At 30.9% G+C, this 26,376-nt stretch overlaps 1 protein-coding gene across 1 annotated transcript; it reads right to left on the reverse strand.

Annotated features, from left to right (window-relative positions):
* Nucleotides 1-15,954: 15,954 nt before the first annotated feature.
* On the reverse strand, nt 15,955-19,093 carry LOC143070895 (uncharacterized). Its single transcript, XM_076245000.1, has 4 exons — nt 19,053-19,093; nt 17,904-18,104; nt 17,511-17,639; nt 15,955-16,061 (listed from the first exon to the last, which is right to left on the reverse strand). The coding sequence occupies exons 2-4, from the start codon at nt 18,094-18,096 to the stop codon at nt 16,054-16,056; spliced, it is 330 nt and encodes a 109-aa protein (XP_076101115.1). The 5' UTR covers nt 18,097-18,104; nt 19,053-19,093; the 3' UTR covers nt 15,955-16,053.
* Between the last annotated feature and the right edge of the window lie 7,283 nt (nt 19,094-26,376).

Consider the following 26,376-nt stretch of genomic DNA (forward strand, 5'->3'; position numbering starts at 1 on the left):
CACTTTCAGCACTATTGGATGTATCATAGCATTTAGATTTATATTGGTGGAGGAAATCCAAGTTCTAGAAAATAACCACCGATTTAAGCATGAAAACTGACAATCCTAGTAGTAGAATCGAACACACCTTCCACGCGAGAGTTTCGAACTCACTAAAAGACAGTATTCCGGACTAGTTATAGAGTTGATGACGTTATTATGTCTGTATACAACCGATACACTATTTACATATGTGGTCAATTATAACCTAAACTGATTATCAGGCTTATTGTAATCATAGGAAACTTTTTTTTTTTTTGGAATAATGAGTTGTAATAGTAGATCTTTAATTGTTTAGCAGGCGTAAAATTTTCCATAACAAAAGCCCTTCCTCTATTCTTCCAATTCTTAAAGAAATTTTAAGACTAACAGCATATTTGTAAACGTAATATATTGATTTGTAGCTGATTTGATATGTTTCCAGTTTAGACAAATATTTAAGATAAAATCCGCGTTGTTTGCCATTACGAAACAGTTACTGTACCTCAATAGCAGCACATTTATGTTTTTAGATTATCATGGAAATAAATCCCTATGAGCACAAAACTAATCTAAATTAAATATTGATTATCTAAATTTTATAAACATTATATCAATATTGTTTCCGATATTACCAAAAACAAATAATTATCTATTTCTACTAAGGGCCAATAGCATGGGGATTTATTAAGGATTGACATGTCAAAACAGTTCAAAGGAGTCTTTCTTCCGTCCCTCCAAGTAACACTTTTAAAACTTAAACATAAAAAAGAAGATGTGGTAAGATTGCCAATGAGACAACTCTCTACAAGAGACTAAAATAACACATAAATTATTATGTATAGGTCACCGTACGGCCTTCAACAAAGTACAAAGCCCATACCGCATAGTCAGCAATAAAAGTTCCGGAAATGACAATGGGGGTGTTTGGATATACGCCTGAGGTGGCCTATGGTTACCCATAGCCACCTATGGTTTGATATTTTATACACAAAATATCAAACCATAGGTACCTATGGGTAACCATAGGCCGCCTCAGGCGTATATCCAAACACACCCAATGTAAAACAATTCATACGAGAAAACTAACAAACTGAAGTTTGTTTGATTCCAATTTAGAAACGATAAAACTTTACAAAGTTATTAATTGAAAACCTTTCTCGTATTTGGAAGGTAAGAGTGCACTTGAACTGTGCATGGTATTTGGTGTAATTTAAGGCTGTGCATAATCCTGAATTATCATGTCGCACAGTAAGAATGAATTTTGCCCCTTCAACCATTGTACTGCTGTAACTAGGAGAATACCATTATACTGACATCTGCAGGAGGAAGGTTTCTCCAAGGGCAATCAGTAGGCTGGCACTTATCAGTAAACATATAAATTAGTAAGAAAGAAATAAAAGAAAGGGAATGTGTAGCAAGTCTAATGTTGAATAAGTGCTGTGTTTATTTTCTTTCAGAATAGTTACGCCTGAAAACAGAGGAGAACATCACTCAGAATATTTGTATTTTCATTCTTCGATATCCAATCTAATTTTTCTTATGACCATATGTGTTCTTGGTAATTTCTTTTTTGAAAATAGAAACATAATCATTAATTATGGTCACTTTCGTGTATTTATCATTAAAGATGAAGTTCTGGGCGAAAATACACAAGCAAAGTCGTTTGTATATAAGTAATACCTGTGTCTGGAAAAGTGTAGTTTTTCACGAAGTTAATGCAAGCTGAAAACGGTTACACTACGATCATTTTTGTTCATTTTTGTTCACCGAAACGGACAGTTTGAATTGCAAAAGAGATGCAGGAAATACCAAAAACAATATTAAATCTCACATGTCGAAGACAACTGACACCGCAATGGCAAAAAATAAAAAAAAGCGACAGCAGGACAGAAACAGTCCACAAAAACACAACATAGAACTAAGTACAAATAACTCAATAATCATAATTACATTCCTTTGTAGATTTTAGATTAATTTTCTTTCATGATCACACAGTCTATGAAGAATTATTATCAATTTAATCATGTTCTTATCACACTCGCCCCACTGCCAAATCGCCCCACTTTATAAAAAGTCGCCCAATTTTGTTTACTAAATCGCCTCAATTATGAAAAATGGTAAAATCCCGCCAAATTAAGGTCTGTCAACTCGTCCCACTTATAAAAAAAAATGAATAACATCTTACTGCATTAATGGCTATTAACTCGTCCAACAAATTAAAAGAAGTTAAATCCCATTGAACAAAAGTCTACAAACCCGCCTCACTAGTGAAAAAAAAGAATTAAACTGCGCTGAAGAAGCCCTACCAAATCGCCAAACTTATAGACATGTATCGCGGGTTTTTTTAACTTTTGGTTGAATAAATCAGAAAAAGTAAGTATCATCATTTCTGAAACGGACGATGTTATGGACCAATGTAACTGTTTATGGCGTTTGTTTTCGTTTATGTAATAAGTCACGAATCATGAAAAAGGGGTGGGGGGAATTTGGTAGTGGGTCATGTATTGTTGCTTCTTTACAAACTTAAGATATGATTAATTAAATTTGTACAGCCGTCTTCGGGTGACTTGCATTGTTTTCATAAATTACATGATTGATAATAAGGCTACTTGCAAAAACAAACATGTCCTTTTTGTACATAAATGACCACAAAATGACCACACATTAATGAGAAGAATTTACAAACATGTACTACATCAAATTACAAGCTATTGTTCTTTACCTAAACTACGGAAATTGATGTGCATTCTATGTATTGACGCTATAAAACGTGTAAAAAAATATGTCTTAAAAAGTAAGGGTGGCATGTACATGGCTAATTAATTACTGTAAATACAAAAACATAACCTAAGTCGTATTTAATGGGGTAAATAAATCTTAATATGTAATTCATCGTTAGTCATATTGGTATATATATCAGACATCTCTGGCAATTCCTTGTATAGTTCAGAGAAAGGACATCTTAGACTTTAACATTTAAGGTAACTTAAAAAATATTGACTTTTTTCAATCGATTTTATATGTGTTTTGAATTTAATACATGTACATATTACATATTCAATATGCGGTACTTTTTGTGGAATGCATTTTTTTAATCAAATTGTAGCAATGTGTAACAACAATAAATATTGAAGTGGTTTTTCTCAGAGCAGAAAAGAGTAAAAAAAAACATAAACCGTTTTGCTTATATCATAAATATACCTGAGAGTTTTGCAATTATTGTAGGCGAGATTTAATATTTGTTTACTATTTTTTTTTACATTTAACATAACATTTAAGAGATAGCAATGGGCGTTTCTTGAAAAAAAATCCCCTTGTAAAAATAAAGTAGACTATGCATTGTAAATTTTACATTAACATTTTATATTAACACGTATCATTGTAAAAAAATGCAACTCATATTAATTATCATTTTAATTTCAAAACATGACTGCGTAAAAATTCTTTGTTCACATTAATAGAAATATTAGAGTAAAATTGATCTCCAATATTTTAAGGAATAAACGTGATATACGAATAAAATCATACACAATTTGTTCACTGATAAACTAACTTTTTCGTGAAGCCGCTAGAATTGTCTTTTAAACAGAAATAATTGTTCAGACGGTGAATTTTTTTTATTGATATCTTAAACAGAAAATATTATGAAGAATACAAGGTGAAACAGCAAGAAAAATATAGAAAATCATGAATTACACAACTACTACCAACACCAGAAAACATAGAAATAATAACAAATTTGGACATTGATATATATTTTATTTATTTTTGAATGTTTTTTGCAGAATAATTATAAACTTTCCAGAATGAAATTATTTGCTATGTGTGTGATCCTGATGGTTGCTCTGGCAAGTTTCAGTGTTAGTGCAATGGAGGAAAGTGGACGTAAGTAATATAAAATATATCAAAACGTTTAGTATATTTGTTTATTTTCCGCCCCGTTTAAAACAGAAATATATATATATATATGTTAGCGGCAATAAGTGAAATTAGGCATTAAGCTTAAATCCTAGGCAATAAGCTAACGCCTAGGCAGTAAGTCTATTGCCTAAATGATGTTAGGCATTAGTCTTAAATCCTAGGATTTAAGCTTAAATCCTGAAAAATATGTGCAGGCATTAAAGGGAAACTTCGCAAAAAAATCAAAAATTGATATTATGTCCATTCTGTATAAAAATGCTCAAATTTATAGATATTAAAGTTTTATTCCGCTAAATAAGAGATCACCATCGATTTTAAATTTTGAGTATCAGTTCTCTACTCTCCGCCATCTTGTCACCTTCTCCGATGAAAAATCCCGATATGTCAATAAACCACAAAGGAACAAAAGTACAGTAAACGATGTAGTCGTAATTGCGTGTCGATATCTTGTCAATCGTACGGTTGTTTTATCTGACTGACTAACTTGATACGGAAAATGGTCTTATATTTTTAAATAACCATATAGTCTGTTATTTTTAAACTGATAATATTGTAATTAGTTAAAAAGTCAAAGTTCAAATCATAAAATGATAAATAAGTGTTCCGTGGAAATTGTTTTCGAAAATCTAATTCGTTCATAATTCTTTCAAGTAATAAACTTTATTTAAATAAATTCGGATCTTCCCTTATCTGATCACCAGCATGGCTAAAGGTATTACTCCCAAAGGTATTGGAAGGGGTGTAAGGTGACACGTCCAGGTATTCAATCGATTTCCTGTCCGGCGGGCTTGCAAGTTCATGCATCGTTTCACTTCTGTAGGTATTGATCAGTGTACACGACCGTTACTTATAACTTTCCATTTTGAACTATCAGGTGCATGTATAATATACATTTTTGTCTTGCGTGTCCGAAAGTGATATAATATACTAGTCATTACTGAACTCATACGCTTGTTTATAAATAACATTTCTGGTGGTGTAAAGAATATTATTTATAAAAAAAAAAATAATACAAAAAAAATAATTGAAGAAATACAAATCTATTTACATATTTTTCCAAGGGTTAATTTGGGAAAATGTAATATATACTCGTTGTCAATAGTTTAGGACAGATTGGAACATACCAGAATTATTGATCTAAAAAAATGTGCGCACTTGTCGACGATTCGTGTATACATACGCCTGGTAGAAAGTTACGGAACTATAGTCAGTAGCGCAATTTAAAATATGTATACATATATACATTGAACATAAGAAAGAAACATACATTTTGTGTAAATTGTGGTAAAAGTTTTGTAAATAGACTAGTCCATGTATGCCAACAGTATGTAATCAACGAATTCGATAGACTATTGTATACCAAAAAGAAGAAGAAGAAAAAAAAGAAACAATTTGATTTAAATACAGGTCAATTTATAACTTGCTTTGGTTCATCGAAGTTAAGAACATAGTAAACTCACAGATTTATATATCAATTAAATTGTTCTCGAATAAAGGACGAAATTCGTCATCATCACAATTGTTCCAACATTCATGTAAAATATATGCAACTGGACGTACACTAATAATCCCCAAGGAATGTGAATATTTTCTAGGAAAACTATTGAGTATCAATTTCGGGATTTATTTTCTTTCTTGATATTCAATGACAGCAATTTAAAGAATAAACTGCTTGTCGGATATTTGTCCGCTTTAGGGGTATTCTTGCAAGTTGAACAGACTTATAATAACATTCAAAAATAGGGAAAGATAACATTAAATTCGTTGTCTTTTAATTTTAAACATCGTTGATCAAATAGTTATTTAAGTATATATATACGTTGGGAGACGACGATTATTATAGTTGTCTCAGATTTTAATAAGGACGTTCCCCATTATGAAATTTGGTTGACGTTTATCACACTTGAAAAGAATATCTATTCGTAATTTTTCGATTCCATTACAAAAATATTTTTTTCTTTATTCGTACATATTATATTCCGCTTCGGTAGAGTTATCTTCAGATAGTTTCATATATTAATTAATACATGGCTTTCAAAAGTCTAAATGTAAGTGTTCTCGTACATTTTTTCGCCTAATAAAGACAAATAAAAATGATTTAGTAAAGCTATTTCTAATTTCTAAGTCCCCCTTTTTTATGAGACATAAATCAAGGACAAGACTTGTATATCATTTCATTCTGACATATGAATTAAGTTTCCCGTCTTTAACCGAAAATTGTGTATTTCTTAGTAAATTAACTTATTTGAATTCAAATAAATAATAGCACCAAATATAATTAAATAATTCCACGGCGACCAATTTTTATTTGTCACCAACTTTAATATGTATTTTTAATGTGTGTATTAAATGCTACCACTGATCCGAATAGACAGTCACACCTGGCAAGGTGTGCCCTAGAGGCGTGGTTAAATACCGAAGTGCAAATAACAATTTACCTTTCAACAAGCCATCTACGAGTATTGCCACAGAACCGTGAATACACACATCGTATAAACCTAGCCATAGCAGAGATAGTAAAAGGTCAATAATAGTACACCAACACATTGTCTTTACAGATTATTGTACTTTAATTTGTTCACCTTATCAGTCCGAAAATGCATTTATTAAAAATAAATTTATAACTTTTTGTGTTGTCTACAAAAATAATTCGAATATATACGTTTAACATAGATAATTTATCTCACGAATGAGTACAATTGAACGTCTGTGCGTTTTATCTTCTTATTATCGGATGGTTATTAGATAAAGCATAAGTCATCGGCGCGCTTACGATTACGTTAAAATATGATTAAAAACCAAGACTTTTAATGATTGTATTTTAAATCCCGGCATGCAAAAATCAGGAGAAAACGTCACGACCTACAGGAAGTAGTTGATATTTTTTCATTAATTATTGAATTTCTCCTTTATAACTGCACATATAGCGATAAAACTTTGTGAATATATATATTATGTCATAATGAACATATTTAAACCATAAGTAAAAAATCGTGAATTTTCCCTTTAAGCTTAATGCCTAAAGTATAAATGCGAGTAAATAAAAGACATTTATTCATTTAAATAAAAATATATTTGTTACACAATAACATTATGAAAACTGGGTTTATCGAAATTAAATTGTCCTGTGATTGGTCCTGTAAAATTATATTCTTAGGACAGAAATTATGATAAAGTAAGGACCAACTTATGAGATGTCTCAGCATGCACATCGAAGCTATCTGAGCTTTACCTTTGAGGATTATCTTAGCTAGGATGTTCTAACCGCGGTCCTTTGTTTTGGCGTAAAAGAAAATAGCAAATGAAAAAATCCTAAGATCGATCCTATATAAGATATTCCTAGGACAGAAATTATGATAAAATTAGGACCGACTTACGACATGTCTCAGCATGCACATTGAAGCTATCTGATGATTATCTTAGCTAGGATGTCCTAACCGCGTATTGACGTAAAAAATAGCAAATGAAAAAAAATAATATTGTATCAAATTTAACCAACAACTTTAATTTAAAAACCGACTAATTATTAGAAAATAAATATTAGTTTTAATTTATAATAATTTGTACATTGTAAACTCTATGAAACAAAACATAAGTAAAAAATATAACTACTTTTTATATTAGAATTGAACAAACTAACTGCAAATAGTTAAAATTTTACATATAATCAGTAAAATCATGCCTTGAGGGAGCTGAAATGGAAGTGTCACAACACTCCACAAGAGACTGGAAATAAAATCACTAATAAGATATGTTATCTATATTAAAATAATAATCTAAAAATATGAAAACTTGATAAAAATTTGAGTTCAAATAATTTTGTTATCACAAGTTGTGAAACTGGTTATAAAGAAAACTTACTTATCTATAAAATTTTTTTTTGAAAAATGGTGTGAGCAAAAAAAATCACATTTTAATTTTGTGTACTTTTAACCAGTTTAAATCAGCTCGACTATAGTGAAGTGAAAAAATTTTCAAATAAATATTAAAATTATTTTATAGAATTTCCCCCTTCTTTAAAGGGATAATTCGCGAATTTTCACTTTTAATCTTATTTTGTTCATAATACCATAAAAAACATATTCACCAAGTTTTATTTTGATATGAAATCTAATAAAGGAGAAAATTGGGAATTATTAATTTTATTTCTTGAAACTTCCTGACTTATGTGACGTAGTTTAAGTCTTTGATGCATGCCGGGAGTGAAAATATCTCATTTAAGTCTTGTTCGTTAACTATTTAATAACGCCATTTAAAGCGCATCGACGACTTTTGGTGTAGCTATTAACCAACGAAAAATAAGTGATAGCCATGCAACTTTTAAAATTAGATCGTGTGGATATTTTAAATCGAATTTTAATAATAAAATTAATTCATACAAGAGAACATTTTTATGATTTTTTCTACAAATACTTTAAACAAACATATGAAATTGACATGATCAATAGTGTAATAAAAATACACGTTTGTATTTTGACCTTTTTGCTTCATTCCAGCAAACATTTTTACTTGCTTGTACGGTGGAAATAAAATGTGTATTGTTTTGTGACACCTAAAGAATGTTGAGTGCGTCGGTTAACTCAAGGTAATTAAAGGATTAATGCATAGCATTATGTAATTCTAATCCTTTGATCCTCATTCAGTGAAATCTAGGCGTCACGGTTTACTGGCTTGAAGGTGTGAACAACATTTCGTATGAATTGAAAACGGGAGTCAGTCAAAGTTTTAGACACAGAAATCAAGGACTTATATAGACGTCCCTGCAGAAATGTAAAAAAAAAGTTAATTAATTAACGGGAATAATAAGGTCGCACAATAACTGGATAGCTGTTGTATATTTTTATATTTTGCATAAGCATGATAAGATCACTTTTAAATGAATTATGACTTTTGATTAATTCAGTAACGATAAAATACTTTATTATTTTAATTGAAGTATAAATTCATAATAAAAATGGCCTTCTAATTACGAGTGTATGAACCAAAAATTGTACTATTTTAGATTAGGATCGGCAGCCTTAAATATTTCAAACAGATCATTAACAATTGCAATTATATAATTTAGTCCATCCAAAGTTATCTTTAATTACCTATTTAGGAATTAATGTTTTCATCAAAATATTTCAAATCTCACAAAGCACGAATACTTCAGATATTTGATAATTTTTTTAAAAAATTGACAGAAAATTTAAGAATCTTTTTGGAATGGAATCGAAATTTACGAACATATATGCTTTTCAAGTGTGAAAAACAACAACATTTTGTTTTACATAATCGGGAATGTCCTTAACAAAATAGTCTTCGTCTCACACCGTAACTATATCGGGCCCAATTATATATAATACTTTAGCTATTTGACCAACAATGTATAAACAAAAAAAAACAGAACGAATTTAATGTCATCTTTCCCTATTGTTTAATGTTATTATAAGTCTGTTTCAACTGGCAAGAATACCTATAAAGCGGACAAGCAGTTTGTTCTTTAAATTGCTGTCATTGAATATCAAGAAAGAAAATAAATCCCGAAATTGATTTGAAACTTTGATACTCTATAGTTTTCCTGGAAAATATTCACATCCCTTAGGGATTATTAGTGTACGTCCAGTTGCGTACATATAACATGCATGTCGGAACAATTGTGATGATAACGAATTTCTTCTTTTATTCGAGAACAATCTAATTGATATATAAATGTCCATAACTTCGATGAGCCAAAGAAAGTTATATATCGACCTGTATTTAAATCTCTTCTTCTTCTTCTTTTGGTATACAATAGTCTTTCGACATTTGATGATTACATACTGTTGGCATACGTGGACTAGTCCACTAACAAAACTTTTACCACAATTTACACAAAATGTATGTTTCTTTCTTATGTACACTGTATACATGTATATATTTGAATTTGCGCTATAGTTCCGTAACTTTTTATCCTTGCGTATATACGATGGTCAACAAGTGCGTACATTTTTTTAAATCAAAATTTCTGGTATGGTCCGATCTGTCCTTCACCATTGACAAAAAATATGTATATAGATTTTTATTTCATCAAATCTGTTGTTTATTTTTAGGTATCATCTATATTTTTATAAATAATTTTCTTTACATCAGAAATTTTATTCATAAACAAGCGTATGAGCAAGGATTTGTATAGTTAGACTAACTATACAAATCCTTGGTATGAGTTTAGTAACGACTAGTATATAATATCACTTTCGGACACGCAAGATAGAGATGCATATTATACACCTAATAGTTCAAAATGGAAAGTTATAAGTTATCGGCCGTGTACACTGACCAATACCCTAAGAAGTGAAACGATGCATGAATTTGCAAGGTCGACAGGAAATCGCTTGAATACCTGGACGTGTCACACCCCCTGCAATACCTTAATTTCTCAATAATTTATTTGAATAAAGTTTATTACATAAAAGAATTATGAACTAATTAGATTTCAGAAAACAATTCAAGTTTCACGGAACACTTATTTATGATTTGAAACTTTTACTTTTTAACTAATTCCAATACTATCATTATTGTTAAAAATAACAGATCATGGTTATTAAAAAAAAAAGATAAGAAATTTTTCTGTATCATCTTAGTTATAGTTAACTAGTTGGATAAAACAACCGTACGATTGACAAGATATCAACACGCAATTACGACTACATCGGGTTACTGTAGTTTTGGTCCTTAGATATATCTTGGGAGCAATTCGGAGAAGGTAACAAAATGGCCGACCGGAGAGAATTGATACTCAAAATTTAAAATCGATGGTGATCTCTTATCAAGCAGAATAAAACTTTAATATTCATGAATTTGAGCATTTTTATACAGAATGAACATAATATCAATTTTTGATTTTTTTGCGAAGTTTCCCTTTAATTGGATTATAACAATCACTTTTTTAAATCTTTAATATTAAGTAATATCACAAAAACATGAAAAAAAGTATGTGTAAATTCTGTTTTTTAACTGCTAAAATTACTAAATAAACTTACTAAATTTGAAGATCTGTCAAATGAATGTATATTTACACATGTTATATTAGAAATAAATTAAGTAACTCCTTTATATCAAGAATAAATCACCAAATATGCATTAATTCCAGATTTCACTTATTGCCTAAAATTATGTTCGGCAATAGGATGAATAATCATCATAAGATTTCAGGTAATAAGCTTAATGCCTGAAAATTTAATGCAATAACTTAATGCCTAGGAGTTAGCTTATTGCCTAGGATTTAAGCTTAATGCCTGATTTCACTTATTGCCGCTAACATATATAGGCCGTTGGCCGAAGTGAATGTCAGTTTTTCAAAAGTCAATAAAACCACATATTTACCGAAACAAAAGACAGTAATTGTTTTATTCCATATTCCGAGAGAAATGTGTGTAATGGAAAATATTTACCCAAAATCAATTGTACTTCACATGTTTTCCCCCAAAATTATACACGTAAAAGCACGCGACGTTTTGCGGGGTGAATATCCTTTTCCGCAGGTGAATATGCTTATTTATTCAAAATCCCATCCATATAGAAAAACCTACTAAAGTTTTAGCAATATGGAATAAATATATTTATTCATTAAGATCTTTTTTATATATATAGTTCTACCAATTGTTTTGTCATCATCGTATATTTGTGTAATCTCTATTTATTATATATTGATTATACATGTACCTATATGTTGTAAAACATTTAATTAATAAAGAATTAAATTGAATTGAATTGCAAACTCGTCATTAAATAAAAGATAATGCATTTAAGGTGGTATTGGTGTCTTTCGCCATCTTGGATTGTAAAAAACAGAGAACCTAAGGTCCAGATTTTCAATCAAGTTAGCAAAATTTGATGAATGAATGGAGATATTTGATGTAAATTTTCATTAAAAAGAACCAATTTATAAGAATATTACTTATAAATATTAATATTTATACAAGTGTAGATCATTTTTGGCTGTTTTTGCAATGTTTTCAAATTGGCATTTTAAGGGGAGGTAACTCTAAAACAGTGCATTTTCTGAAGGAATCTACATGGAATTTTCCTATTTTGTAATTTAGCTGGAAAAAACGTACGGTGACCCTATCTTTTCTTTTGATATTCTCAAAGCATTGTCTGAAAGCTATCTTTTTCTTATTTATTTTACAATTCTATCATTTTGTTTAGTTTCTAATCACAAAATGGTGTTTTTTCCTGTATAAACCATACAAAATGTGCCATTTTGTCACGACCTGTAGTTTGAGAAAATGCGCCGTGACCTATCATTTTTATAATATTTTTGAACATATATCAATAGATACTACGTTTTGGCAAAGTATGAACAAATTCTATCATTTTCATTTTAGTCTCCCATACCACCTTAATCCGTTACGTTATAAAAGTAACTATGGTTGTTAACATGTTTACGGAAGGAGACATTGTGATTTCTGTGATTGACATTTACCATACATAAAAGAAGGAACATACACTCAATTAACATGAAAACAAATAATAACAAAAGGGAATATTTTCAATCTTTAGGCTTAGTCCGAGTTAGCACTAGTAAAAGATAGATATTTCCGTAGATCGATCTTAAAAGATCAAGCTTTATTCTAATGTAAACGGGAAAGATCGATCTTCAATCGGACTTACTCAAGAGGTGGGACTGAAATGATCGATCCTATTTGAATTGGTCTTTCTTCGAGCGTAATAATACGCTTAGATTAATGGCGCTCTTCCAGTGTAATAATACGCTTAGTTCAATGGCGATCGATCTTTCTTCGAGTGTAATAATACGCTTAGATCAATCGCGATCGATCTTTCTTCGAGTGTAATAATACGCTTAGATCAATCGATATCGCGATCGATCTTTCTTCAAGTGAATGCTTTATATGGATAGGACAATAAATCTTCGCATGTTTGGCAGCAAAACGCAAGTGTTGAAAAACCATGGTGGGGATAAGAAATGTATACATAAATTCCGTCATTTTCAGTTTAATTTTGCTTCTGAATGTATAAGTTATATTTTTTAATTGCAGTTCTTTTTTAATGAGATAGTGACTTGTGACGTGTGAATCAAAATGTTTTGAATTATTAAATGCCTTGATACTAAATTCATATGTTCTCAATTGTTATGCAATGTGTGATTGTCATGCAAGATGCAAATGCGATCATGGTTATTATAATATTCTATTAATAAATAAATGCTATAAATCACTGCAATAGAGTATCATTATAATTTATTGGTCAGCATACTTTCATTATGCGTTAGACTCAATGATATGTCTTATGTAATGGATTAATGTTTATGAGTGCTCAAACATTAAGTTTATTTATTTTATCAGCTATTAATATTGTTTTATATCTTTATTTACAGGTTATAAGAGGGCGGGTAAGTATTATCATGTAATCCGTTCACTTATCGCCTATATGAAAAAACTTTCTTTTCTGATATATTTTCGGATGACCATACCAATTAGTTACAAATTCAAATAAAGTTAAACAATGAATGACCCGGATATGCATTAACATAGTTAACTACAAATAAGATATTGAAGATATCATGAAAAATAAATAAAAGTTTGATGTATTTGGAACAAGTTATCACACTTTTTTTTCATAAATTGTTGAAAAAGATAAATCTTGATGATCTTAAAATCTAGAAAAAAGAAAAAAAGGTTTGATTGCCAACGAGACAAGTGGCAACTCTCCATTAGAGACCAAATGATGTAGACAATAGTGTACCTTACGAGAATTATGTTTACCGACTATGAAAGTACATGTACTTAACGCGTTTAACTAGCCACACTAGGAAGGTCTTGTACTGTTGATAATGTAAATAAGAAGACGAAGTATGAGTGTCAATGAGACAAACATTATCAAAGTCACAATGTATAAAAAGTGGATAAGTATAGATCAAATTAATTAAGACATTCAAAAGAAGCAAGTAATCAAGGACCACGTCTTATGTGATCTTTCAACATCCGCAATTTATTGAAATAACATGTTTATGTCAAACGTTCAGATATACATTGTAGGTTTTTGTTTTTCTTTGTAGCATTTTGGGGTGGAAGAGGTGGATGGGGAGGTGGATTTAGAGGAGGTTTTGGAGGTGGATTCAGACGAGGAGGTTGGGGAGGTGGATTCAGAAGAGGAGGATGGGGAGGCGGATACCATGGATAAAACATTTATGTAAAGACTCACGACCTATTGAATGCAGCATACTAACCTCTTTTATGTGTTATACTTTTTTAATATGTGTAATAAATTGCATCACTAAAATGTATGTGTTTTTATCTTCCACTCCGACTTCATGTTCCATTTAATACAAAACTTGTTTCGAGGTTTGGACCTTTTGGATTATAGCCTTTCATCTTTTATATAAGCTTTGGCCACGATCATCACTGAAGAGACATGTATTTTCGAAATGCGTATCTGGTGCAGAAAAATTGGTTCCGTTAATGTTATTATCAGGATATCGAGGTAATTTTTATTTGCTTTTATCATGCCTCTGGTAAATTGGAAAGGGACTGTTACTTAGCCCTGCGATGGGTACATTTGTACTTACCGATCCTTCAAAGAGTTCTGAAAGGTTTCGTACCGTACAGAAAGCGAGACACTTTCTATACCAGGCTTCGGATTTAAAGTTCACATTCTGAGTGGATGTGGCTGTTTAGTTATACATCCTACACAAACAAAAAGTAAAATCACAAAAATACTGAACTCCGAGGAAAATTCAAAACGAAACTTCCCTAATCAAATGGCAAAATCAAAAGCTCAAACACATCAAACGAATGGATACAACTATAATTTTCCTGACTTGGTTCAGGCATTTGTTTATGTAGAAAAACGGATGCCCTGCTATGGCGCCGGTCGAAATTAAGAAGACAAAATGGAACTATATTTCTATTCCGCGGTCACTCTTATTACATACACTGGTATTTGCTGTTTGTGTTCGTTTATTTTCTTCGTGGTATGATGTGTTTGTTGAAATTTTACATTCTGTTGTCTGATTTATTTGGTAATATAAAGATAAAAGATGTGGTATGATTGCCAATGCGACAGCATTAATCGAGAGACAAAGGAATAAACAATTATAGATCACCGTACGGCCTTCAACAATGAGCATAGCGCATAGCGAGCAATAAAACCACTTATTTGTTTTTATATCAATACATTTTTATTGGTTTTATGGTAATTTTACTCATATAGCTCTTCACGATTTAAAGTTAGGTCTTATTCATCATTTGCTTTCATTTTTGTTTGTTTTGACCATAGATAGCATTGTGAAGTTAAAACAGAAAATCAACAGACGCACGAAACACATACATATTTTTTTCATATTCCAAAGAGCATTTCAAAGAAGGTGGAATACTATATTACTAACAACAAGCAGTATATGAGAATGTTTCAGATCATGATTGATTGATTGTTTTTGCTCCATGTGCAGTGGCAAATATTTCATGGATGTTCAGATTATAAATGTTGAGCTCTACTTCCGAAGAAACCAATGACAATCCATATAAAATGAAACGTGCTGATTTTATCATTTTCTTTGTGAAACCGTTCAGACAGTATTCTTATTAAAGTAATTGTAAACGTCAACGACAGCAACATAACGACTAGAAACCGATATGACCAATACAAGACTCCGAAATATTAGTATAATATTTACACCTTATACTAGCTGCGGAACCGTAGCTCTTAGGTCCTTATGTTATTTTTTGACTATTTGCGGACCATGTCATTTTTCCGCAAATAGTCAAAAATGGTCCGCAAATAGTCAAAAAATAACATGGTCCGCAAATAGTCAAAAAGATAACCCTATGGTCCGCAAATAGTCAAAAAATAACATAAGGACCTAAGAGCTACGGTTCCGCAGCTAACCTTATACCGACAATTTATAATAGTCAGTACAATATAGTCCACTTATTTATTCTATGCGGTAAATTAAGTCACGTTAAATTTATTTTATATTTTTATTCTAATTCATATTTCGTTTTACAAAATTAATACAAATAGTCATACAATACATAATTAAAAAACACATATAAGGTAAACCAACTCTAAAATTGCACTCTTCTGGATTTAATTGTCAATCATTTTTCGTCCTTTTATTTCTCTTTATCTTTAGTAGCCTGAAAAGAAAAAAAGAACTTATAATATGAGTAAAACCCCTTTTAAAAGTAATTTATATACTTAGAATGATATACAAATGTAAGTCAGTTTATCAATTAGTTTTTCTGAACAGCTGAATTTCAGTGGTATTTGTAAGTCCTTAGTTATGTAATCAGATTTGAACAGAAGAACAAAAAAAAAAATTCGATAATGTAAAAGTGTCTACCATACGTTTTCTTAGCATTATTCATTCGATGAACATAAAATTCAGATGACATTAAGCGATTAAAGCAGCACATCTCTAACGAATGGAAGTATTTAATATTATATATTTTAAATGCGCTTTAAATGTATTCTATATTTATTTTATGCACTTGTAGGAGGTAAGTGGCAGTATTCATTTTATAAATCATATTTAAATTTATAACCTTCAATCAATGTCGACCCCCGACAAATTGTAAATGCATATTAAATTTGAGAACATATTTATCAACTTCCAAGCAAGGACCGAAGCTCATAAACTCGGCAATCAAACGCAGGACTTCGGGAAAGTTCGGAGAGCCGACAACCTTACTTCGGAAGTTGCATATTTAGTTGTCAAACGTGGTTATCGCCCTTTGTTTAACCGTCAAAATATGGAGTTTGTTGTTTACCTTTTTGTTATGGTGTCATTTTAACGTTTTCTTTGTGTTTCTAGACTGTAAAACCACGATTTCTTTATATTTGTATTACTATGACTTTACATATTTTTATCTAAATTCAAGAACCAAATGTTTACAGCCTAACGTAAGGATAAACAAATACTTTTTAATTTTTTGGTTATTCAAACCAATAAAATACTCGCGTACATCACGTTTGAACTAATCAACCTGATTGTTAATTTACATGGCATCTAACTGTCATCAATTTACAACAAAATAAATGTTATAATCCAATGAAAATATATTTATGCAAATTATCAAGAAATGAAACATATTATCAATTCAGTGTATGCTATTAAACTTACTTTTCTGTTTCTATATTTTTAACCAAACACTGTAAACACTTACTTGACCAACTAGTTCATTATATATTTGACTGCTACGGGATGAAACACTTACAATTTGTGCTGTATGATTAAGTAAATATCATTGTTGACGGCAGTACGATGACCTATTGTTTTTTTTTCTTTGTTATTCGAACGATAGCGTAAAGTTGTCATTGGCAATAATACCACACTCCTTACTTTTATGCACAAAACAGTGAAAATAACAAAAATATAGAAATCCAAGAAAAATTCATAATTAAAAGTCCCTTAATAAATGGCGAAACTAATGATCAAACACATCAAAAGAATGGCAAAAAACTGTCGTATTCGTGAATTAGTGCAGGTATTTCCTTATAAATGTAGAAAATGGCGGATTAAAAACTGCTTTTATAGCTAGCGTTTTATAGCTAGCGAAACCCCTTAGTATAAGAATATAACTTACCATTCCATGTACTATAGCCAGAGTTATGACGTCTCCATGATCCACCCAATCTGCCTAATCTCTGGTTTGTCCTGCCCCAGCTGTTACTATGGTAACTGTTATGTGTGTTGTATCCTAATGCTGCACGTCCTGGAATAGTCAATGTTTTATTGTGAAAAAGAAGTCAAATTATGATATGTTTTTAAGCTTATAACTTACTTCATATGTTATGAAATAACAAAGATATAATAGGAATACTATGCAAGTTTAATGGGGAAAAAAAGGAATCAAAAGTAACAAAAATATACACAAAAAATTAGAAAAAAAAGGTTCTTATTTTATTGTGCTTTCTATATTTTGTAAATATGTGATATAGTAACGTGTTTGAAGTCTCTAAGACAGAAGGCCACTTACTGTATCTCCTGTGACTAAGTCTATGTCCGGAGTTCCATCTTCCTCCAAGACGTCCATCTACTGAACCAAGTATGTCCCATGCGTTACCGTATGTTGATGGGTAGTTATTGTAATTATTATAGCTACGGTAATCGAATCCAGATGCCACTGTAACCATAACAACAAGGGCGACAACCAATGCTTGGGTATTCATTTTTCTATCTATAAAAGAAAGTATAAACTAAAAGTGAGAATGGAATGGGAAATATGTCATAAGACAACAACCCGACCAAAAGGCAGCTGAAGCTCACCAGTCGGTCTTCTACGTAGCGAGAAAATTCCACACCCAGAGGTGGTCGTCAGATGGCCTCTAAATAAAAATTGTGTACTAGTTCAATGAAAATGGACGGTCCCACTAAACTCTAAAACACACAAATGAAATAAAATTAAAAATAAACACCATTTAAGACTAACAAAGGCCAGAGGCTCCTGATGTGAGGCAGGCGCAAAAATGCGGCGGGGTTAAACATGTTTTGTGAGATCTCAACTCTCGCATTATACATCTAGCCGATGTAGAATAAAGAAACACATTCGTATAGTAAAACTCAGTTTAAAAGAAGACCGCGTTGGATGTCCGAATGTCTGTTTTCATACGTTTAGGATAATCTATTTGTAACGGGCACCTGCTAAAATGAGTCTTTCAGTAAAATATATGATGATTTGAATTATTTTGATATGATGCGAAATGTAATGGAAGAGTCCACCTAAGAATCATGCAGAGGGTGATTTATCTGAAATCATGAATTAATGAAATCTTCGTTTAAAATGATGCAAAACAACAGTATTTGAAGTATTTGATCACTGAATACATTCACTGAATACATAATTTTATACTTTGTTGTTTAAATAAACAGGTTCTATAGCAAAACATATTTTACTGCTGAAAATAGTAAGGATTGTAAGTAATCAACTCATGTGTAATACATCTATAAAAAAATGAAAGGTAATTTTGATATTCATGTACCAAAGAATATCTGCACTTGAGCAAATGGATTTTAAGATTTAACACCAACAATGACATTCACACATGTTTAATACCTTGGTTGCCCTGTTTAAATATAAAATACTTGAATACTGACTACAGATTTCAACTGATGGATAGAAATTTACCTTGAATTTGACTTGACGTTTGTGTTGAGACTTGGTAAGGAAAATTTGATTTAATCTTGGGAAATTATTTCAATATATATAGTAATTTTCACGAGGAAATGAAAGAAATGTGAAAATGTGTCAAACGTCACACTTTTTGTCACATCTATTAAGAAAGTTTGCTATGACGTATTTCCCCACAATACATTTTTTGTGTATCCTATTAATAATTTATTTTCATTCATGTATTTTGTCATTGTGTATGACATACATGTCACTGGGGCAATAAAACAATTGTTGCAGTTAACATGAATAATGAAATCATATCTTGAAGTAAGGACAGTTTTATTTGTTTATCTATGTGCGATTTGTCTTCAGACTAATTGTATAATTGTTTGTGGATTAGGTCGCAATGCTACTATGATTATAATTGGGAATTATGTAGCCACTATTCTGTCTTTGCTAAATGAAAATTGGCAATAACAAAACCGTAGAAATTATTTGCTTTTACAATACATTATTTCGTAGATTCATCAAAAAGAACACTTTAAAGCAAGCAACACTTACATTTGTGTAGACCAGTGAGTAAGCTTAGTGAACGACTAAACTTACATTTGTGTAGACCAGTGAGTTAGCTTAGTGAACGGCAAAACTTACATTTGAGTAGACCAGTGAGTTAGCTTAGTGAACTACTAAACTTACATTTGTGTAGACCAGTGAGTTAGCTTGGTGAACGACTAAACTTACATTTGTGTAGACCAGTGAGTTAGCTTGGTGAACGACTAAACTTACATTTGTGTAGACCAGTGAGTTAGCTTGGTGAACGACTAAACTTACATTTGTGTAGACCAGTGAGTTAGCTTAGTGAACGACTTAACTTACATTTGTGTAGACCAGTGAGTTAGCTTGGTGAACAGCTTAACTTACATTTGTGTAGACCAGTGAGTTAGCTTGGTGAACAGCTAATTAAGTGTACGAGTTATACAAATTACTAGGAAGTAACAGTTAAAGTGTGTACCCTGTACTTGAATATTTTGAATTTTTCTTATTTAAATGTTTAAGAAAAATTGAGAAAAAATGCAAGTACCCAATCTCTTATTGTTTATTTTTCCTAGAGTTCAAACAATTATTTTAATAACCGAAATAATCAATGTTCCTTGCGCTGAGATCAGAAAATTAAACATTATGTGAATGAAAAACGAGACGGAAGAGAAAGTTGCAATGCTATCGTAAAAAAAATGAAATGTGGAATTCCTGTGTAGCTGATTCAAAGACTGACTGTAATATTTTTGTTTTTCTATAATGAAATAACATAAAAAAAAAATGTGGTGCACTGATTGACCCGGGTGGCATCACATGTTAAAGTCAAAAAGTCATATTCTGGTCAATAGTTCTATGTCAAAAATATACACAGCAGTCATGCACGAAAGTTCATCATGGTACACGTAACAATGTCTTATGTCATGATGCACTACACATGCCAAATACAGAAAACCAAGGTCAGAGAGAGAAACACAAGACATATAACTAAACTCAAATGAAACGGTACTTGTATTGCAGGTCACTACAGTTGCCTTCAAAATAGAACATAAACTCTCTCGACACTGCAAAATTAAAACCGTCTTTCACAAAAGTTTAACAGGATTCTTTGCAACGATTATCTTACAACTATCAATTGAGAATCGAGTCGTGCAGTTTTGTCAATAAATTAAAATGGTAAGCACTAAAAACTAGGATTTACCATTAATTTCAAACCTAACCATGTGATAGTTGTATGGTAAACTGATGGAAACACGTGATACAGTCATGAAATTTAATACTTGCAACGGTACGACCAGAACAACACAAGACAGAGTTGTAAACAAATGAAAGTAATGATACATACGAATTTTTAGTCACAATGCACAAATAAGGAACCGTAGTTTTCATTCAATTTATATAATTATTTATCTAAAATGTACGCTTGCGTTACACAATGGAAATTAGAACTGTATATTTATATAAACGATCAATCTTGTAAAATAGAAATAAACAAAACTGTCACTAATTCAATAAACAATAAAATAGTATAAAAATCAAATAAAATTGAGCCATATTAATAAAAACAATGAACTAAAATTGAAATTATTGTCATGTTATCATTGTGTAATAAAGCCCATCAACACATATACACGCTATTATAGTACAATAATTTTAAAACAAAATGTGTATTAGATAAACATGTACAAGTGGCTTTCTAACATGTATCTATAATTGAATTAGGTTATTGATGGAATAGCATGTTCATGTAATAAAGACAAATATTTTGTGACGTGTACAGCCATATCAAAAGTGTATATTATAAAATAGATATATCTATATGTTTAAATGAATTAATAATCAATACAAGGTTACATAAAACAAAAATGTGTCAAACGTCACACTTTTTGTCATAGCTATTAAGAAATTTTTATTTTTTTTATTTTCCCACAATACCTTCATTTAGTGTATACTAATAGAAAGTTATATCCATTCATGTATTTTGCCATTCTTTATAACATTAATATCACTGGGGAAATAAAACAATTGTTGCGGTTAAAATGGTTAACACAAACAATTAAATCATATCTTGAAATTAGGACAGTTTTAATTGTTTACCTATGTGCGATTTTTGTTAAGAATAATTGTTTGTGTATTGGGTCGCAATACTATGATTATAATTGGGAATTATGTAGCCACTATTCTGTCTTTGCTAAATGATATCATGCGATAACAACATCATGTGGAAATAAATTGCCCAACTTACTATAAGTTACTACATAGTTACCTCAAAAAGAATATTTAAAACAAGAAAACATTCTATTTGTTTTCAAAATTAAGAAAAATACAACACATGAATAAATTGCCCATTGCACGGGTTAATGTACGGCTTTTATATACCAAACACAAAAAGGGACAGTTAAAATGTATAAACGTGTACTGACTATTTTGAGTTTTTCTTATTTCTATTTTGAAATAAAGCTTGTGAGAATCCCAATCCTAATTTTACAAATAAAACAAGTATCATAATAACAGCACGAGTCAATGCTACGTGCGCAGAGATGAATATGAACTGTGTGAATGAAGAAACGAGACTGAAGAGAAAGTTAAAAGATTTTTCATATCGCTGGCTAACGATAGTGTCAATTTGCCACTAGTAAATTAGATTTTTTAAACAAAAGAAGTCCAGTGCTAGTTGCAAATTAAACCTTCAACGAACCTTAGTAATCATAATAGTTGATGTGCGGTATTTTTTATAAATGAAATGATGAACTCGTTTTAATATTTCATTTGCATAAAAAGTATTTTGTCCTATGTTTGTTTGTTTGATGTACTATTTTGCGGGAAAAGACGACAACTTATTCGTTGTAATTGATCTTAAGAATGACTGTCATATTTTTTCTGTCTATGAAGAAATAACATTAGAAATGTGCTACACTGAATAACCGTAAGCTTTTAATTTAAAAGTGTGCACCAAATTTTGAGGTTACTTTAAAAATTGGTAAGGATGGTGAAAGAATGAGATTAAGCTTTGAGGCAGCAAAGTTGTTGAACTCCCTGCCTAACCATGCACGGAGCGTCTCAACTTTGGAACAGTTCAAACAGTTTATTTTCGCATGGTGTTCCTAAAACAACTGTTCCTGTAGCTCATGTAGACAATAACTTCTCTAAATTTTCTAGCCCTCAGTGTTTATTGTTAGGTTTTGTTTTAGTTATTTCTTTTTTTGTTTTCTTTTTTTTTATTATATTATGCATGTGTGTTATTTATATATAGTTATCAAAAGTACCATGATTATAATTTAATACGCCAGACGCGCGTTTCGTCTACATAAGACTCATCAGTGACGCTCATATCAAAATATTTATTAAGCCAAACAAGGACAAAGTTGAAGAGCATGGAGGATCCAAAATTCCAAAAACTTGTGCGAAATACGGCTAAGGTAAACTATGTCTGGAATAAGAAAATCCTTAGTTTTTCGAAAAATTCAAAGTTTTGTAAAGAGGAAATTTATAAAAAGTGACCACATTATTGATATTCATGTCAACACCGAAGAGTTGACTACTGGGCTTGTGATACCCTCGGGGACGAAACGTCAACCAGCAGTGGCATCGACCCCGTGGTGTAAATAGTTATCAAAAGTAATCTATATGTCTAATCTTGCAAATGTGCTTTTGTGTTACTTATTTGTTTTTCGTTCATTTTTCGTATATAAGTTAGGCCGTTATTTTTCTCATTTTTTACATAATCATTTCGATGACTTTTTTTATAGCTGACTATGCGATATTGGCTCATTGTTGCAGGCCATACCGTGACCTATAGTTGTTTATTTTTGTGTCATTTGGTCTCTTGTGGGGAGTTGTCTCAGTGGGAAGCATACCACATCTTCTTTTTTATATTATAATTTGTTCTTTGTTTTTTTAACAAGTCGGATAAGAGCTCTACAGAGCTCATGTTTATGCGTTTATTTGTACATAAGGGGATTTTGGTTCTGGTTTCTTTTATATATTTCGGAGATGAGTATGACGTCCATTATCACTGAAGTAAATAAAAAAGAATAAAACAAATTTTTTTTCTAAAAAAGTTTTTTTTTTTAATAAAGACAGTTTTAGTTTGAATAGTTGAACATATTCCCAAGGAATAATTCATCATAAAACCATACAAGGGGCCAGATGAAGGACGCAACCGGGTGCGGGAATTCTCTCTACATTGAAGACCCATTTGTGGACTTCGGCTATTGTCTGCTCTATAGTCGGGTTGTTGTCGCTTTGACACATTCCCAATTTCCATTCACAATTTTATTAAGTAATATAAACACCTTGATAGAACACAGTTCTGTAAAAACTCAACGTGCTCATAAAGCCTAATAAAGAGACATAAAAGAAAGCACTAAAACTGAAGTAAAGTTATTAGATAGTTATAAACCCTATAAACTATACTTAAGTTAAAAAAAAAAAGTTGCTGTGATTTTACTGTCTTCTGGCTTCTCTTTAACCAAACTAGCTAAGGACATTTTTATCACATGGTAGATTGTGGTTTGTCATTATGTCGTCTAATCTTTTAATTACCAAACGTGACTTATTCCCGATTGTGACTGTTTTGCTGAATGTGAATTCGCATTACTATAAGACGTGTTTCTGTACTTGTTGATCCCAAATTCATGTATTTAGTTTACATGTTTAATGTTATATTTGTAATTCTCATCGGATTTTGTCAAATGTGTTGACGTCTTTTTATTATATTTAGGTGTTACGGATAGAAAAATTAATCACCGCCTTTATTAATTATATTAAATTTTGTACGATTATTTACGTTTGAAGTTGGATTCATAACAAACTGGACATATATATATTACAGTTAATTGTTATTAATAAGTATTGCAATATGCATTTTGTTTAAATGGAATATCAGTATTTAGTTCTAATATAATCTTAAATCAATCCTAATTCTATCTCACTTTGATAGTTTTTCATATGTGACGTCATGCTGTTTCTAAATTTCATAAATTCAAATGTGGCATAACGTTTGTGCCTTTTCGCCATCGTATGTGACGTCACATTTTTTTTTTAATTACGTTGACGCCTGGACTGATTCGGGTGTGTCTATTCTGTGTTAAACTTTAATAGCATTATGTATTCGGGTTTAGTTTTCTGTAATAAGTTAATACTTCAGTTTCATTATGTATATCTCTTTCATATTCATTTGTTAAAATTTACTGTTTGCAATAGCATGAATTGTTCTATATAATACATTGTAAGGATGTTCTTATCCCGGGCATAAAAACAATGCCGTATTTGGCAATACCTTTTCAACTTTTTATCTTCAGTGCTGTACAACTTTGTACCTTTTTCACTTTCGATCTTTTATATCTGGGCGTTATGTATTCGGGTTTAGTTTTCTGTTATTAGTTAATACTTCAGTTTCTTTATGTATATCTCTTTCATATTCATTTGATAAAATTTACTGTTTGCAATAGCATGAATTGTTCTATATAATAAGAATGTTCTTATCCCGGGCATAATAACAATGCCGTATTTGGCGAAACCTTTTCAACTTTTGATCTTCAGTGTTGTACAACTTTGTACTTTTTTCACTTTCGATCTTTTATATCTGGGCGTCACTTGTGAGTCTTGTGTTGACAAGGCGCGTTTTTGGCGTATTGAATTTTAAACCTGATGCTTTTTGTTATCTATTAGTCATGTTTTTCTTTGTCTGATATGTTCTATTAATTTATTGTATTGTAGTCCTGTAATATTATGTTGTCATTTCAATGTTATATTTAACTTTGCCATTAAAGTGCGAGGTTTGGCATGCCACAAAACCAGGTTCAACCCACCACTTTTATTCCCCTTTAAAAGTGTCCTGTACCAAGTCAGGAAGATGGCCATTGTTATATTATTGTTCGTTTCTGTGTGTGTTGCATTTTAACGTTGAGTCGTTTGTGTTTTCTCTTATTTTTGAGAAATTGAGATAAGACGTGGCACGGTACTTGTCTATCCCAAATTCATGTATTTGGTTTTCATGTTATATTTGTTATTCTCGTGGTGTTTTGTCTGATGCTTGGTCCGTTTCTGTATGTGTTACGTTTCGGTGTTATGTCGTTGTTCTCCTCTTATATTTAATGCGTTTCCCTCGGTTTTAGTTTGTTACCCCGATTTTGTTTTTTGTCCATGGATTTATGAGTTTTGAACAGCGGTATACTACTGTTGCATTTATTTACGCCATGGTTGTGTTTCAGTGACAGGAATCTTCACAAATTTGAAATGGTATTGATCCGATTTCTTCAAAAAAAAAATAATTCCCATTTTTAGAGTTCTCTGCTTTTTAAACTCAGAGGAGAATATTTGATCGTTAATGATGACTCTTTCAGTTATTCTGTTGATGCTTTGATTACTGTTCAATTTTCTGACCATGTATATACATTTTAGACTATTTATTGCATTTTGGATTAGATTCGTAAACGAATTAAAGACACACATTTACAGAAAATCATAAATTACCAGGTATCATAAAAAATATCATTTTCCAACCTGCAAAAATGCATATTAGTTTCAAATAGCCAAATTTAGAGCAATCGCATGAGCAAGAAATAGTACAAGTGGCGTGAGAAATTGTGTGTTCAATTTTTTGTACAGTTTTACAAAATCCAAAGTATAAATATGAACGTATTCTTTCGATTTTTTGTTGATAAATTATGGAAATATTAGACAGTGAAAAAAGTAGCAGGAATATTTTTTATACTGATCTTTAAAATTTAACTGTGTATACTTTACAATTATAGTAAATTAAATGCATAATGATTGATATGTAATTTGTATATGACAGATG

This window comes from Mytilus galloprovincialis, chromosome 4, assembly GCF_965363235.1.
Source record: "Mytilus galloprovincialis chromosome 4, xbMytGall1.hap1.1, whole genome shotgun sequence".
NCBI lineage: Eukaryota > Metazoa > Mollusca > Bivalvia > Mytilida > Mytilidae > Mytilus > Mytilus galloprovincialis.

Excerpts from the sequence above, each read along its gene's own strand:
- LOC143070895 (XM_076245000.1), bottom strand. The coding sequence starts at position 18,096 with ATGAATACCCAAGCATTGGTTGTCGCCCTTGTTGTTATGGTTACAGTG. Across the intron at positions 17,640-17,903 it reads ACTTAGTCACAGGAGATACA|GACGTGCAGCATTAGGATAC; the intron begins GTAAGTGGCCTT and ends TGACTATTCCAG.